At 38.6% G+C, this 15,272-nt stretch overlaps 1 protein-coding gene across 1 annotated transcript in view; it reads left to right on the top strand.

Moving 5' to 3' along the window:
* LOC126184945 (organic cation transporter protein-like) overlaps positions 1-15,272 on the top strand; it is a 382,199-nt gene that overhangs the window by 312,920 nt on the left and 54,007 nt on the right. The window contains exons 6-7 of the mRNA XM_049927619.1: positions 13,954-14,095; positions 14,172-14,349. Of these exons, the coding sequence (XP_049783576.1) occupies positions 13,954-14,095; positions 14,172-14,349 (320 nt within the window). The remainder of the gene's footprint in view (positions 1-13,953; positions 14,096-14,171; positions 14,350-15,272) is intronic.

Genomic DNA, 15,272 nt, shown 5'->3' on the forward strand with positions numbered 1-15,272 from the left:
TTACATTTTTAATATTAAAATAAAACAGAAAAAGTGCAGAGTACATATACATGTTAGAGAAAGAAGTTATTTTGCCTAAGTGTGGACCTCAAAGTCTTCAAAGGGTGTAGATGGTAGTCTGTTTAATGTAGCAGACACTTCATGCACCTTTTATTGGTGGAATTTGGACAAAGCCCACCAATAAATTTCTGGAAACTCAATTTTTTAAAATTAAGATAATATATTAAATAAAATACAAATCTAATGAAAGCAGGTATTTCCTGAAGTGATAAAACCAGGGCTGTTAGACTTTTATGATGAATTTTTGAAAGGATCATATTATGAGATTTGAATCTTCTGGAAACCAACAGTTCTGAATAAAGATAACTTTTTAATTACACAGTTTTCAGAAAAGGTCAATTATTTTCTAGAGCGAAGAGAATGAGGGTTTTCAGACAAAGCATATCAGTCATAAAACAAATAGCTATTAATGGGGGTCAAATAGCCAATTGCACATGGTTTTCACAAATTGAGTGTTTCATTAAATAAAATGTTTGTGCATGAACTCTTTATATTATTAACATCAGTAGTACGTAAAACATATAAAATATACACTGAATAATAAGATTCCCAAAAAATTTGCTGGGGTAACAGTTTGGATATTTCATATATGCATTGTATATGTGTTACATATGGAATACAGAATAGTAATGAAAAAGTAGTATTCATATTATTATATGCAGTGGAGCTAACCATATTTATTTAGTTTTACACAACAGAGCTACATGTTGTAGTAAAATTGGAAGAACATAGGCATGCTATACCATAGATGTGTACTGAATCTATAGGCCCAAACACATCAGCAAAAGAAAAGGGCAAATACTATTTTTTTGTGTTAGAGGAGATGGAAGAAGTGTACATTTCAGTATTTAAAAATGTGCTTTCCAGGAATGGTACCTTCACAAAGTCTGAGTGCAGCACAATGATACATGCATTCTGAGCTCTCACAGCTATGGATTATGCATTCCAGTTGGCATGCTGCACAGTAATGTGAGAAACTTAAGAGATGAGGATTATTTTAGTGTGGTCCGAGGCTGCTAAAAGTTGATTCTAGAGTCAAGTATGAGTGTGGTTTTGTAAGGTTCATCATATTGCTGTAGTGGTATATTTGCCCTGGGCTACACTTTACACAGCCAACCAAAGAATGTAGCTTCCAAACCACATTTTATTCAACTCCATTTCTGACATGAATCATGAAAGTAAAGCAATAAATCAATTGCATGAACAGATGTGAAATTCTATAAGCAAAGAAAGTGTTAAAGGTGCCATCAAAGTTGAACAAGCTCTTTTCTAAAGTGTAGTCCCTGTTTCTATTATTTGAGATTATTGTTTTGATAACCAACAGGATTATCTTGGTCATTCTGACTTTTTTTCCTATTTCAAATTTTCGTTTTTTCAGTATCAACCTAATATTATGGGAGTATGAGTATATTATTTTTTTAAAAATATGTTATAGTTTTATTTCATAACTCATTGGCTGCTCTGTCTTGAACCACAGGAGGATGTAATTTCAAATAGTTGAATCAAAAATGTGGCATCCATATTCATTTTAATGACATCAAAAGACATACTTTGCATATACTATTGATATGTGCTTACTGTTTGGGTACCAAAGTAATACATTTCAAAACTTTTAGGTAGATAACTATCAGTATTCCTTTATGCATTAAGCTTTGTGTACTTCCTGGGAAATTTATTTCATGGGGGATGATTCTTTCTTCAGGCTCACCAAGTTATATAAAAAATGTGAGCAAAAGTGTGTGTAATCTTGCCTAAACCTGGAACAAATTCTGTGGACATCTTGTGCAGAGCTCTCATTTAAGGTGTTGCCAGTAGTAAATTAAATTGAGGGTAAATGGTGTTTTATATATACATTCTAGTTTTCCAGTTCACTTACTATTGTATCAAATACTTTGAATCATTCAAGCTTGAACACTATATTTCTTGGCCTCAGTTGGCAAAAATCAGAAGCCTTTGGTGAAGTAGCATACTTGCTTCAGCACACACTAATCAACCTTTGATATCCTACAATACCAAAGCAAAGTAGCAGCTGAAACTCCAATACTGAATGTGAGCTAACTGTGTAGGCAGCAGCTGTATGAACCAAGTGCACTGTGGAGATGTAATCCAATTGATGCCTCTTCGATAGCAGTCATTTCTTTATAATGCTACTCAGACAAAATGACGCTGTGACAACAGTTTGCATTTTCAGTCTTGGGCTGAGGGAGAGGCTTCTCACAGGCAGAAGATAGGAACGTAAGGGTGTAGGAGAACTTGCTTACCTCTTTGAATTAACTCTTAAACCTTCTTTTTTTTCCAGTCTGCACATTTGGAGGGGCCCTATCTTGCCATGGCCTTAGTATGGTCCTGGTTGTGTTGGCAAACAGTTGAGTGAATTCCTATTGATTGCAGAAAAATTCAGATATGTTTTCCATCAATGCTGTTGGAAGATGAAATACACCAATCATGACCTACGTCTGAGTAGGATTGAGAAGGTGTCTAGTTGAGCTTTGTGTAGGAAGTGTGAGAGAGATCATAATCACATCAGGCAAAATTCCAGTCATCATTGGAGTCAGAGATGCATATTTTACATTATAGTCAGGGCACAGATGGACTGTCTTTAAACAAATTACAACAAATTAGCTGATGAAATATCTAACAGGTTTTGAAAAAAAGAAAACTAGTTTATTTTGTAATAACATTATAAGGTTTAGAAACTTGGTAATTGGCTCTTTCTATTTTCAAAAAGTATGCATAGTTTTCAAAAGATGGTGCTGTCCATCTGAAAACTGCACCTATACTCACACTAAAACTAACTGTGTGACTATAACTTAACTCCAGAGAAGGAAGTAGGGAAAAAGAATGAGTTGCAACCTGTGTAAAAGTTAAACATGAAGTGGACAATATTTAAATAAGCAGCTCCTGTGATGAACAGTACCTTTAAGAAAGTTCTTGCAAGTTGTTACTGATGAATGAACTTCTTATAATTGTAAAGTGTTAATATCCATACCAGAAACTCTCAATTACCAATGTATAGAAGAAATATAAATGTATAATACGTAGTGAAGCCTTCAGTGTCAACGTCCTTGTGTATGTTGTTTGGCTACTGCAGTCTGATTTCAATACTTGTAAGAGCCACTGTTATAAATATGATTAGTGGTATAATCATAAAGGTCTATAAAGATAAAGACATTAATGTAAAATTATGTATGTTTAGTAAGAAAAGTATGTTAGTGTTTGAAAGTAGTTTTTTTAAAAAAGTTTACAAATTTTATTGGAAAACAAATAAAAGGGTCATGGATAACAAAAGGATTAAAGTATCACCTAAATGGAATGAGTAAATTTGCATACTTGCCTTAGCATGCACAAATCCTCTATTATTTGCATTTTGTAAAAATAAATGCAGCATATTAATAAAATTTAGCAGAACTTTAAGAGGAATACACATCATGACAAAGTAATGCTAATATAATTAAAACTATTTGAAGTATAGGGAAATCAGGCACATGACAGCCAGCTAGTACTTAAGACAGTGTGACACACAAAATGAATGGCTGTACAATGATAATTCACACATTACAAATGCTTTGAATAAACATTTACTAAATGTAGCAGTAACAAAACATTACAATCATTTAAGTACAAAGTCCTTTCACAAAAATTTTAGTCACCAAAAAAAATGTGGTCACATCTTGCACTGAAAGTAATGTAATTATAAAAAAATGTTGAAACTTCAACACATCCTTAGTGATATTTGTAATGTATCACTAGCATTTCTTTTCCTACATAGATGAAAATACATCTTCACAAAACATCTTTACAAGAAAGGAGACAAGATAAATATAAATAATTATGATACAGTAGTCTTACATTTACTTCCAAAATATTTGAAGAAGTATTCTAAAACAGAATAGTATCACATTTAAGTAGAAATGATTTACTTAGTTCATCAAAATTCTTTATGTAGAAGGGTTGTCCAACTAATGATGTCATTTTTATTTTTACTCAATAGTAGCAGGTATTTATTTGATCTGTCAAAGCAATTACAGAGCTTAAATATTCTTTCTACGAAGTTTTAATAGTTGGGAAGTAATTGTTGTACAATCAACAGGATTGAGGATTGAATCATCATTATCTAAAAGGATCTATAATATGATGATGAGTAATTCAAGAAATTCAGGGAGGGTAGAAAATCTTAGTGTCTGGGGAGAAACCTTGGGTGAATACCTGAAGTAAACAAAAGACATTTTGAAATGACACATGTTCCAATGGATTGTCATTTAATTTCTGTAACACACACACACACACACACACACACACACACACACACCAGAGGGGGGAAAGCAGGTTTGCTGGCTAGGAATTCGGCAGGGAAGGGTCACACGTATACTGACTGGAAATGTGATAAACAGGTACCAGAGTCCCAGTGTCAGTTGAGAGCAGTACACTATGAAGCTGATGTGGATTGGGAGGTGGTGACAAGACAGAGGAAGGGGAAACTATTGTGTGAAGTGTGGGGGGCACAGTGGGTAAGTGGAGATTGAGGCCATGAGGGTTACAGGAGTGAATGATGTGTTGCAGGAATAACTTCTATCTCTGTAGTTCAGAAAAGCTAGTGGTAGAGGGAATGAGACAGATGGCTTGGGTTGTGAAGCAGCCATTTACATTAGACTATTGTGCTCAGCTGCATGTTGCACCTCTGTTATTTTCCACAGTTTGACAGTGGCCGTTTATTCTGGTGGACAGCTAGTTGCTCATCATACCAACATAAAGACCTGTGGAGTAGCTGCAGCAGAACTGGTATATGGCATGGCTGCTTTCACAAGTAGCCCTGACTCTAGATAATAATAAAAACCATGGCAAAGCATATAGTTCAGTTGTTCCAGTCCACAGAGATGAGGGGAGTGTTCATCCAGAACTGATCTTGAGGATATTGGGAAAACTATAAGCATATGTCAATAAGGCACAGGAAGGAAATTGGTTTGCAGACTGTTTGGCAAGGGGTGGGGGAGTAGTGCCTGTCTGTGAAGGCCCTCATGAGAGCTTCACCATAGTGGACAGGAGAGTTCTCATCGCTGTAGTTATGCCATCCACAGGAGCTCAGTCCGTATGGGAGATAATTTTTGATGTGGAGGGGATGACAACTGTCAAAATGCAGGTACTGTAGCTGGTGAGTGGATTTAATATGGCAGAGGTGTGAATAGCGTCATCAGAGGGGTGGAGGTTGACATCCATGAAACTTGCATGTTGCTTTGAGCAGGACCAGCTGAAGTGGATGAGGAAGGTCTCCAGCCTAGTGGAGGAACTATGATAGGGCATCTACCCTGAGTCTATATCATGAAGATAAGGTCACTGAATGTGAATCAAACAAGGGGTTTCATGTTTTAGGAGGTGAAGAGGATTTCCACTGGATGGCTCATAAAATGTGTCATGTAGTAGGGTGCCTTGTGGGTGCCCATGGCTGTACCACAGATTTGTTTCTGTGGCTTCCCTTCAAAGGAAATGTAGTTGCAAGGCAGGATGTAGGTGTGATGGATCCATCAGGGAGAGGGAGGTCAGCACTCATGGAGGCAGTACATTGCACTGAGGAGGACCAAGTAATATGGATGGGAGAGGTGGTGTTGAGGTTGTGAAGGAATGGGGATCGAATGTCTTGAAGATAACACTAATGAGCCTGAACTAAATAGGGGTTTTGCGAGGCTATGTAGGATTCTCCTAGATGATGCATAAATAGGTTTTGCAAGATCCCCATTAAGTACCAAACCTCCATAAGTGTTTCTCAGTTTAGCCACGAGTCCATCAAAAGTGGTGATGTAAAACACAACTGGTCTTTCCTTCCCACTCAAATCTGCAAAAGTTAACCCTTTCCTGGATTACCTTAGTGAACAGGCACATTAGGACTTCCTCCTTCCTGTTTTCCATAGACATCTTAAATAGTTCTTGTAGCACATTAGATCCATTTGGAGATGCAAGCAGATGTGTCATTATAATTTGGGAGTGCTGTTGACTAATCTATCTGAAACAAATCCCATGATGCCATTTTGGTGCATTTATTAATGAACAGTGTAAAATAGTTTATAATTAAATAGTTGAAACAGTTAGTCAAAAAAGAAATCACATACACACTTTGTAGATATTAGTATGTGATCATAGATATTAGTATGTGATCAGTAGCTGAATAATTATAATTTGTTTTCAGATTTAATGGGTTTACTGCATAGTGGTAATGTAGTATCAAAGCTTTAATGACACCTAGGGTGTTCCTAGAACTTACTCTGCCAAAGCTGGACTCTAATAATTATTGACATAATGTTTTAGATTTGCGACATCTGAGTACTGGTGAGTCCCCAACATATGGACTGCCAGGAAAGCTTAATTTTTGTGGCTCATTTGTATCTCCTTATTCCACTGACTCACCCCTATGCCATATGGTACCCTGTTACTGGTGCCTGCATGGGAAACAGCTTATCTCAGTGCTGTTGAATTCTGTAATGCTGTTTACATTAATGAATTACTTCTGCTATCTGCAGTGTTCTAATAAACTGTGAAATTTAGAAAATAAAATGCTGTCCACAGTTTATCAAGTCATATCCTTCTCATTTTCTGTTAAATTATCCTTCCTATGTTCTTGACCTTCTGTAGAGCTCACTAGTGGGTACAAGTTGCCAATATTATCTGCTGGATCTATAGCTTCTTGAGTCATATTTTGCTAACCACTTTATACTAAATCACCCCTATACATAGACTGCAATACTTGTTGCCACTGTCTTTCCTCCCCACAAGATGTGTTTGTGATTATTATTCATAATATGTCACTCACAAAACGTTGGTAATCATGGATGCAATTTAAACATTTCCCAATGTGAACTTATCATGTTTCATGAAACACTTTTCACACTGTGATGTGCACAATTCTAATTTGATGTTGCTACACACCAACTACAGGTTACAGTCACATCTAATTCACTGTTTACTTAAGCTTCTCTTTGACACACTCCATGTCGAATTACAGTTTATAGTTAAATGGCTGAAACAGTTAATCCCAAAAAATACTAAAAATAGAAAGCATGGTCAAGACCACTAGTACAGAGAACAGGCTCAAATTACAACTTACTACCAACTGATGAGATTGGTGTACCTTAGATATCTCATGAATACTTCACCTCAAATTAGAAGTGGTTGTGTGTTGAGATAGAGTTTGTAACATACATGGGGAATGAGTGACTTTGGAAGAGGTGGTGTTCAATAGTGGCAAGGCCATGGGTGTGATGGGTGTTGGTGTATATAGAGGTGGCATCAATAGTGACGAGTATGGATGCAGGAGGTAAAGGGCTGGGGTAGTGGAGAGTTAGCAAAGAATGTGAATAGTATCTATGTGAGAGGCTAGGTTTTGGACAATTGGTTGGAGTGCTTGGTGAACAAGAGTGGAAATTCTTTCAGTAGGAGCAACAATAACAAGCTACAGTGAGGTGTCCAGTATTCTTCAGTTTATGGATCTTGGGGAGCAGGTAGAAAATTGGTTTCTAGTGTGTCATTGGAGGAAGAGAGATTCGTGGGAGAGGTTGTGGGAAGGACCTAAGGGCTTTGGAGGTTGTCTGGCTTGTGAGATAGTATCACTGTAGCAAAGTCGGTTGGTGGAATTCTTCTGTCAGATAGTCACTGCTCTTCATCATGACAGTGGTGGCTTCTTTGTCTGTAGGGAAGATGATTACATCAGGATCTTTTTTGAGATAGTGAATGACTGTCCTTTCTTCTGCTGAGGAGTTAGTGTTGTTAGAAAGGAAACTAGGGAAGGATGGTGAGACCAAGTTGGAGGTAGGGAATTCCTGGAAGGTGAGCAAGTGATGGTTAGGTCAGGAGGGGAAAAGTCAAGGTTGGATGGTGGTATGAACTGGGAGAGGTAAGGTTTAATGTTGAGATTAGGTTGACTTCAATTGGAGTGATCTGTGGCAAAGAAGTGTTTCCACTGTGTAGATTGGGAGGAGGGGAATAGTTCCTTGACAAGTCCAACATGTTTAAAGTTGGGTGTGGGGCTGAAGTTGAGGCCTTTGGATAGGAATGAAACTTCTGATGGACTGACGTTTTTGATTGAAAGATTAACAGTGTTTTGGGTTTCTTTGAGTTCTGGATTTCATGGAGTGTTGGGAGGAAGTTTTAGATGATGTTGAAATTGAATAGGTCAGCTATGCAGGGTCTGGGGGCTATGAGTGTTTCTCAACGAGGTTCACTGTGCGTACAGTACTGTTAATGGGTAATGGTGCTCCAAGGTGGGACAGGATGTAAACAGGTTGGACAACGTATGGAAATGTTGCCTGGAATGACCTTCCAGGTGTTGGAGGGCAATGGTTTAAATTTGGTGATGTGTTGGGTGTGTATAATATTACATAGTAGCAATATCTTTAGGAAGGAGCAGAGATGGTTCTGGGATGCTTGTTCCATGCAGAGGTGTTTCCGCAGTACCCAGCTAGTGATGGATAGGTTCTGGTGGAATCTGAAAATATCAAAACAAATCCTGACCTAATCATCCTCTCTGCAGAAAAGAATCCACCACTCTCTTGATGAACTGCAGTCACTACCTGACAGAAAGCTTCTCCCAACTGACTGCACCATATAAAAGCTCAGCCATAGTGATCCCATCTGTCAAGACCAATATAACCTCCAATCCCTAATGAAATCATTAGGCTCATACCAGAGCCTTTCCCCTCAGGCCATTTCCCTCTTCATCCCAACAACATGCCACACACCCACATGCTCCCCAAAATTCACAAAACCAGCAATCCTGGATGCCCCATTGTAGCTGGTTAGTATGCTCCTGTTGAAAGAATTTGCACACCTCTTGACCAACAGCTCTAACCAGTTTCCCCAAAACCTAGGCTCTCACATTAAAGGTACTGACCAGTCTCTTCACCAACTCTTCAACATCTCCTCCCCTCTACCTCTTGGATTCCTACACATTACTGTTGATGCACTTCTATACACAAACATCTCTAATGCCCATGGCCTTGCTTCTATCAAATACTAACTCTCCCAAACTCCCTCATCTCTTCCAAAGTCCCTCAGATTCCAGACTCACTGCCTAATTCCCCATGCACCTTACCAACTACCCTACTGGCCATTAAAATTGCTACACCACTAAGATGATGTGTTACAGATATGAACAGGAAGTAGATGCTGTGATATGCAAATGATTAGCTTTTCAGAGCATTCGCACAAGGTTGGCACCGGTGGCGACACCTACAACGTGCTGACATGAGGAAAGTTTCCAACCGATTTCTCATTCACAAACAGCAGTTAATCAGTGTTGCCTGGTGAAACGTTGTTGTGATGCCTCGTGTAAGGAGGAGAAATGCGCACCATCACGCTTCCGACTTTGATAAAGGTCAGATTGTAGCCTATTGTGATTGCGGTTTATAGTATCGTGACATTGCTGCTCGCGTTGGTTGAGATCCAATGACTGTTAGCAGAATATGAAATCTGTGGGTTCAGGAGGTGATACGGAACGCCATGCTGGATTCCAACAGCCTCGTATCACTAGCAGTCGAGATGATAGGCATCTTATCTGCATGGCTGTAACGGATCGTGCAGCCACGTCTCGATCCCTGAGTCAACAGATGGGGACATTTGCAAGACAACAACCATCTACACGAAAAGTTCGATGACGTTTGCAGCAGCATGAACTATCAGCTCGGAGACCATGGCTGCGGTTACCCTTGACAGTGCATCACAGACAGGAGCGCTTTTCATGGTGTACTCAACGACGAACCTCGGTGCACGAATGGCAAAACGTCATTTTTTTGGATGAATCCAGGTTCTGTTTACAGCATCATGATGGTCGCATCCGTGTTTGGTGACATCATGGTGAACCCACATTGGAAGCGTGTATTCGTCATCGCCATACTGGCATATCACCCAGCATGATGGTATGGGGTGCCATTGGTTACACGTCTCGGTCACTTCTTGTTCACATTGATGGCACTTTGAACAGTGGACGTTACATTTCAGATGTGTTATGACCTATGGCTCTACCTTTCATTCGATCCCTGCAAAACCCTATATTTCAGCAGGATAATGCACAACCGCATTAAGCATCAACAGTACCTACTTTTAGAAACCTGTCATATGTTTCCCACCAAAAAAATTGCTCCCATGCAGTCTGATAACCCATGGATGGCATTCACACCCCCCCCCCCCCCCCCCCAAAAAAAAAAAAAAAACTAGTCTGCAGCCAGATTTCCCATGCCATATCCTCACACACCTCCAATCTTCCAACCACCATCAAGAATAAGTTACAAAAGAGTGCCCCCTCATCACACAATATTGTAATGGATTGGAACAATTGAACAATATACTCTGCCAGGGATTTGCCTATCTATCATTATACCTGGAAATGTGGGACATCCTACCCAAGATACTTCGCACCATTCCCAAATTAGTATTCTGTTGTCCACCCAGACTAGACAATATCCTGGTCCATGCCTATATCATTTCCAATCTCCTACCACATGATTATATACCTGTAGAAGATCCCAGTGCAAGACCTTCCCAATGCACCCATCCAGCACTTCCTGCTCCAGTCCTGTCATATGCTTACTACACCCCATCACTGTTTGTGACATCTGTGAAAGCAGCCATGTCATACACCAGCTCTGATGCAAATTCTGCGCAGCATTTTATGTTTGTATGACAATCAACCAATCGTTCACCAGAATGAATGGCCAGCACTTAGCTGCAGACAAGAACAAAGTTGACCATTGTGACTAAATGTCTTCTTATTCTCTATTAAGTGTACTTTCATTCTTGACAGTCAAAATGATACAGACTTGATGCAATTTTAAAGTTGATGATATGTGAACAGTTCATATGGATGGTTCAACTCACCTACATCTATGTCCATACTCCGCAAGCCACTGTATGGTGCATGTCAGAGGGTCCCCTGTACCTCTGCTAGTCATTTCCTCTCCTGTTCCGCTTGCAAATAGAGCAAACGAAAAGTGATTGTCTGTATACCTCCATATGAGCCCCAATTTTTCATATCTTATCTTCATGGTCATTATGTGAAATGTATGTTTGTAGCAGTAGAATGGTTCTACTGTCAGTTTCAAATACTGCTTCTCTAAATTTTCTTAGTAGTGTTCCTCAAAAAGAATGTTGTCTTCCCATTTGATTCCCATTTGAGTTCCCAAAGCTTCTCTGCAAAATTTGCATGTTGTTTGAACATAATGGTAACAAATCTAGCAGCCTGCCTCTGAACTGCATCTGTGTTTTCTTTAAATCCAACCTCGTATGCATCCCAGACCCTACGCAGTAGTCAGTAGGTCACACTAGCATCGTATATGTGGTCTCCTTTACAGATGAACTGCACTTTCCCTATATTCTCCCAGCAAATCAATGTCAACCATTCGCCTTCCATATCACAATCCGCACATGCTCGTTCCATTTCAGATCGCTTTGCGACATTATCCCCAGATAGTTGAAGGGCTTGACTGTATGAATCAGGACACTACTAATGCTATATCCAAATATTATGGGTTTGTTTTTCCTACTCTGTTTTCCTGCAGCCATTGTACTGTGACACCTTCCCATACACCACAGCATCATCAGCTGCCCACCCTCTCTGCCAGATAATTTATGTATATAGGAAATAATAGCAGTCCTATTATACTTCCCTGAAGCACTCCTGACAATACCCTTACCTCCCAAGAACACTCACTGTTGAGGCCAACATACTGGGTTCTATTACTTAAGAAGTCTTAGAGCAACTCACATATCTGGTAACCTGTTCTGTATGCTGGTACCACTGTTACATCTGCAGTGGGACACTGTGTCAAATGCTTTCTGGAAAGCTAGAAATATGGTATCTATCTGTTGCCCTCCATCCATAGTTCACAGAATATCATATGAGAAAAGAGCAAGCAGAGTTTTGCACAAGTGGTGCTTTCTAAAACCATGCTGATTCATGGACTGAAGCTTTTCAGTCTGAAGGAGAGTTTTCATATTCGAACTCAGAATATGTTCAAGAATTCTTCAGCAAACCGATGTTAAGGTTATTAATCTATAATTTTGTGGGTCCGTTCCTTTACCCATGCCTTTTTTCAGTCACTGTGCAAGAGATGAAGAATAAAACTGAACTGGGATTCCATCTGAACCTGGCAACTTACTTGTTTTCAACTCTTCCAATGGTTTCTCTATGCCAGGGATGCCTATTACTGTGCCTGAACTAACCACATTGCTACTGTGCTTGAACTGAAGCCACAGAGATGCCGCATTATTACATGAGGAGGAGGCGCTCACGCAACACAGTTTACAAAGCAGTAGACAACATTGGTATTAATGTTAATAGTGTTAACGGGCAGGTGTTTTTGCATGGTCCTTCTGTTTTTTTGTGGAGGAGTGATTAATTTTACTCTACAAAATAATAATCAGAATAGAGCTGGCAATGGATGGGTGACCGTAGCAATTGTACGGTACCCAGGTGACAAAGTGTCTAAAGTTCAAGGACTTGAGGCTTTTAATGATAGAGACTTTATTGCCTATCGTACATACCATATTGCTGAAGTGTTTAACAGAGATATGGGAGCTTCCTATTTTGTCTCTACAAGGCCTCTTGTTTTAAGGACTAATAATCACCGTAAAGTAGGTGAATATGAGTCTGTATGTGTCTGGGCTAAAGGTGCAGGCAATTGTAACAATGTTCATATTGAAACTTCCTGGCAGATTAAAACTGTGTGCACCGACCAAGACTCGAACTCAGGACCTTTGCCTTTTGTGGGCAAGTGCTCTACCATCTGAGCTACCAAAGCACGATTCACGCCCGGTCCTCACAGCTTCACTTCTGCCAGTATCTCGTCTCCTACCTTCCAAACTTTACAGAAGCTCTCCTGCGAAAGGTTATGGAGTGGTTTAACATTTGTGTTTTTTAAATTTATAGAAACCTTCAATGTGATATAAAAATAACTAATTAAGTACAAGAGTTGTCAACTGCTCTTTAACAGTGGTCTTACAATGCATGCTGCAACAGTGACAATCAGAGTTGTCTCCTGTTTTGAGTAACAAGACATTTTCAAAGGTGCAGAACTGATATTCAATTAAGAGAAATGCTTTGAGGCAATGGTATGACATGACACAAATAAATACAACCTAACAAGCCTCAGGATCGTAAGTAATGGGTATCTTATAATGCCAAATGACGAGTTACTCCGTAAGAGACTGTGATGAAAATGTGCAGAGGAGTATAACTGCAACAAACAGTATTCTTGTTTTATGCATGCAGTGCCCATTTTTTCATGCTTTGGTGTGGAACTGAGTTAGGACTCTTAAGGCTGATCCGGATAGTGCCAGGGAGGAAATTTGCCTTACTACCTAACAGATACTGAGAAGTCTGAGACAGGTTTAGGAATAGCTGTGTCTCAGTTAAAAGAGTTGTATTGGGTGAGGTATGTATAGAAAGAGATGCTAATATGAAATTCAATTTTTATTCCATAGTGAATGTGTGTATGTATTTGATAGTAGCTTTCCTAAAGAGTTACCCAGAAAATCCATTAAACAAGCAAGTCACGAATAACTAAGGGTATTAAAATCTTATGTAACAGGAAGAGGCAAATATAGATAAAGAGCAGAGTAAGTCAAGATCTGACATTACATTCATACTACAAAAAATACTGTTGTATTTCATGGAAAGTCATTAAACTCTCCTGAAGTATGCATGTCCTGACATAATAATGCAGTTAAGATTAAAACTGCATGAGTCAGTTTACTGCTGATGTGTACATGGCTTTTTGTGTTTGTCACTGTATTCTGACCATTTATAGAGTATTAGATACCACAATAGATTAATATATAACATTATAAATCAGTAACTTTGTACTCATCATGATATGTTGCTACCAATGTTTAATGTCCATATGATCCCTGTAGTGTGCTTCCAGAGTCACCTCGATGGCTTCTTGCTGTTGGTCGTACAAAGGAAGCTGGTGCAATATTGGAAAAAGCAGCTGCTAAGAATAATTTAAAAAATGTAGATGTTTCTCAGATCATCAAGACTACTGTCTCAGCCACTGTAAGAACTTTTCTCTAATAATGTGCTAATAAGTATACACAACAACTATTTTAACTACTTAAATGTTTCATTAAAGGAAAAGAAAGATGTGGAGGAAAAGGGAAATATATTGGACCTCTTTAGAACACCAAACATGAGAATGAAGACACTGTGCATGTACTTCAATTGGTTTGTTTGTGGTTTGTGCTTCTATGGCCTAGCACAATACATGGGACAAGTGGGTGGAAATATTTTCATCAATGTTACAATCTCAGGTATGTTTTTCTCTTTAAGAATTTGAAAAATATTGAGAGTAAATTTTTAACCTATGGTTCTGTTTGATTTTTCCAAGTACCATTGCAAAAATAGTTCTGCACTACCTCCTGGAGTATCTGAAAAACCAAACATGATTCCTACGTCCATGGACCCTTACAGAACTGATATTTATATGCATGTGTGTAAAGAATGTTAAGTGATATAATGCACTCCCTTACTTATAGTCCATATATTATGAAGCACAATTATTACATTGTAATAACTATCTCCTAGTTCAAACAATGTTGAAATATATACAAATTATATTTGCAGATAGATAGTAGGGGAGGATGGGACAGGTGGGGTGTTGGAACACTTTTTCTTTTAATCTATTTGAGGCATGTCTTTTAACTGTTTTCAGATCTTTTTATTCTAGATATGTTCTTTAGTTATTTCTAAACTAAATAATTTCTTTATTTTTTACAAAACAAAGTGGAAGAGAGTGCGGCTTGGGACAGTGGGATGGGAGGGTTGGGAAATGTACAACTTTCACATATAAAAATAATCACATATAAACATATAAAATGAATTGCATTGATACAGATTACAATGATTATTTTCTGAGTGAGTTCCTACACTACATTCTGAAATTTATTTAAAAAAATTTCTGAAAAAAAACAGCTGCAATTCTCTTATTTCAGATCCTCCTTTTTTCAGTGGGTTCTTAAAGACCTGAACAATGTCATACTTGCTGACATTTGAAATGTCATCTACATCAGGATATATAAATTCACAACTAGTACCCACCCAGAGGGCTTGCACTCTTTGGTGGGTTCATGCTTGGCTACCACAGAGCCCCAGTCTTTGGGTAACATGTCTGAGGCTGTATTTGGAAATGTATTCTGTATTTTTGGTAGTCAGTATCGGAATACTCTCCACTGTT

The sequence above is a fragment of the Schistocerca cancellata genome, chromosome 4, assembly GCF_023864275.1.
Source record: "Schistocerca cancellata isolate TAMUIC-IGC-003103 chromosome 4, iqSchCanc2.1, whole genome shotgun sequence".
Taxonomy (NCBI): Eukaryota; Metazoa; Arthropoda; class Insecta; order Orthoptera; family Acrididae; genus Schistocerca; species Schistocerca cancellata.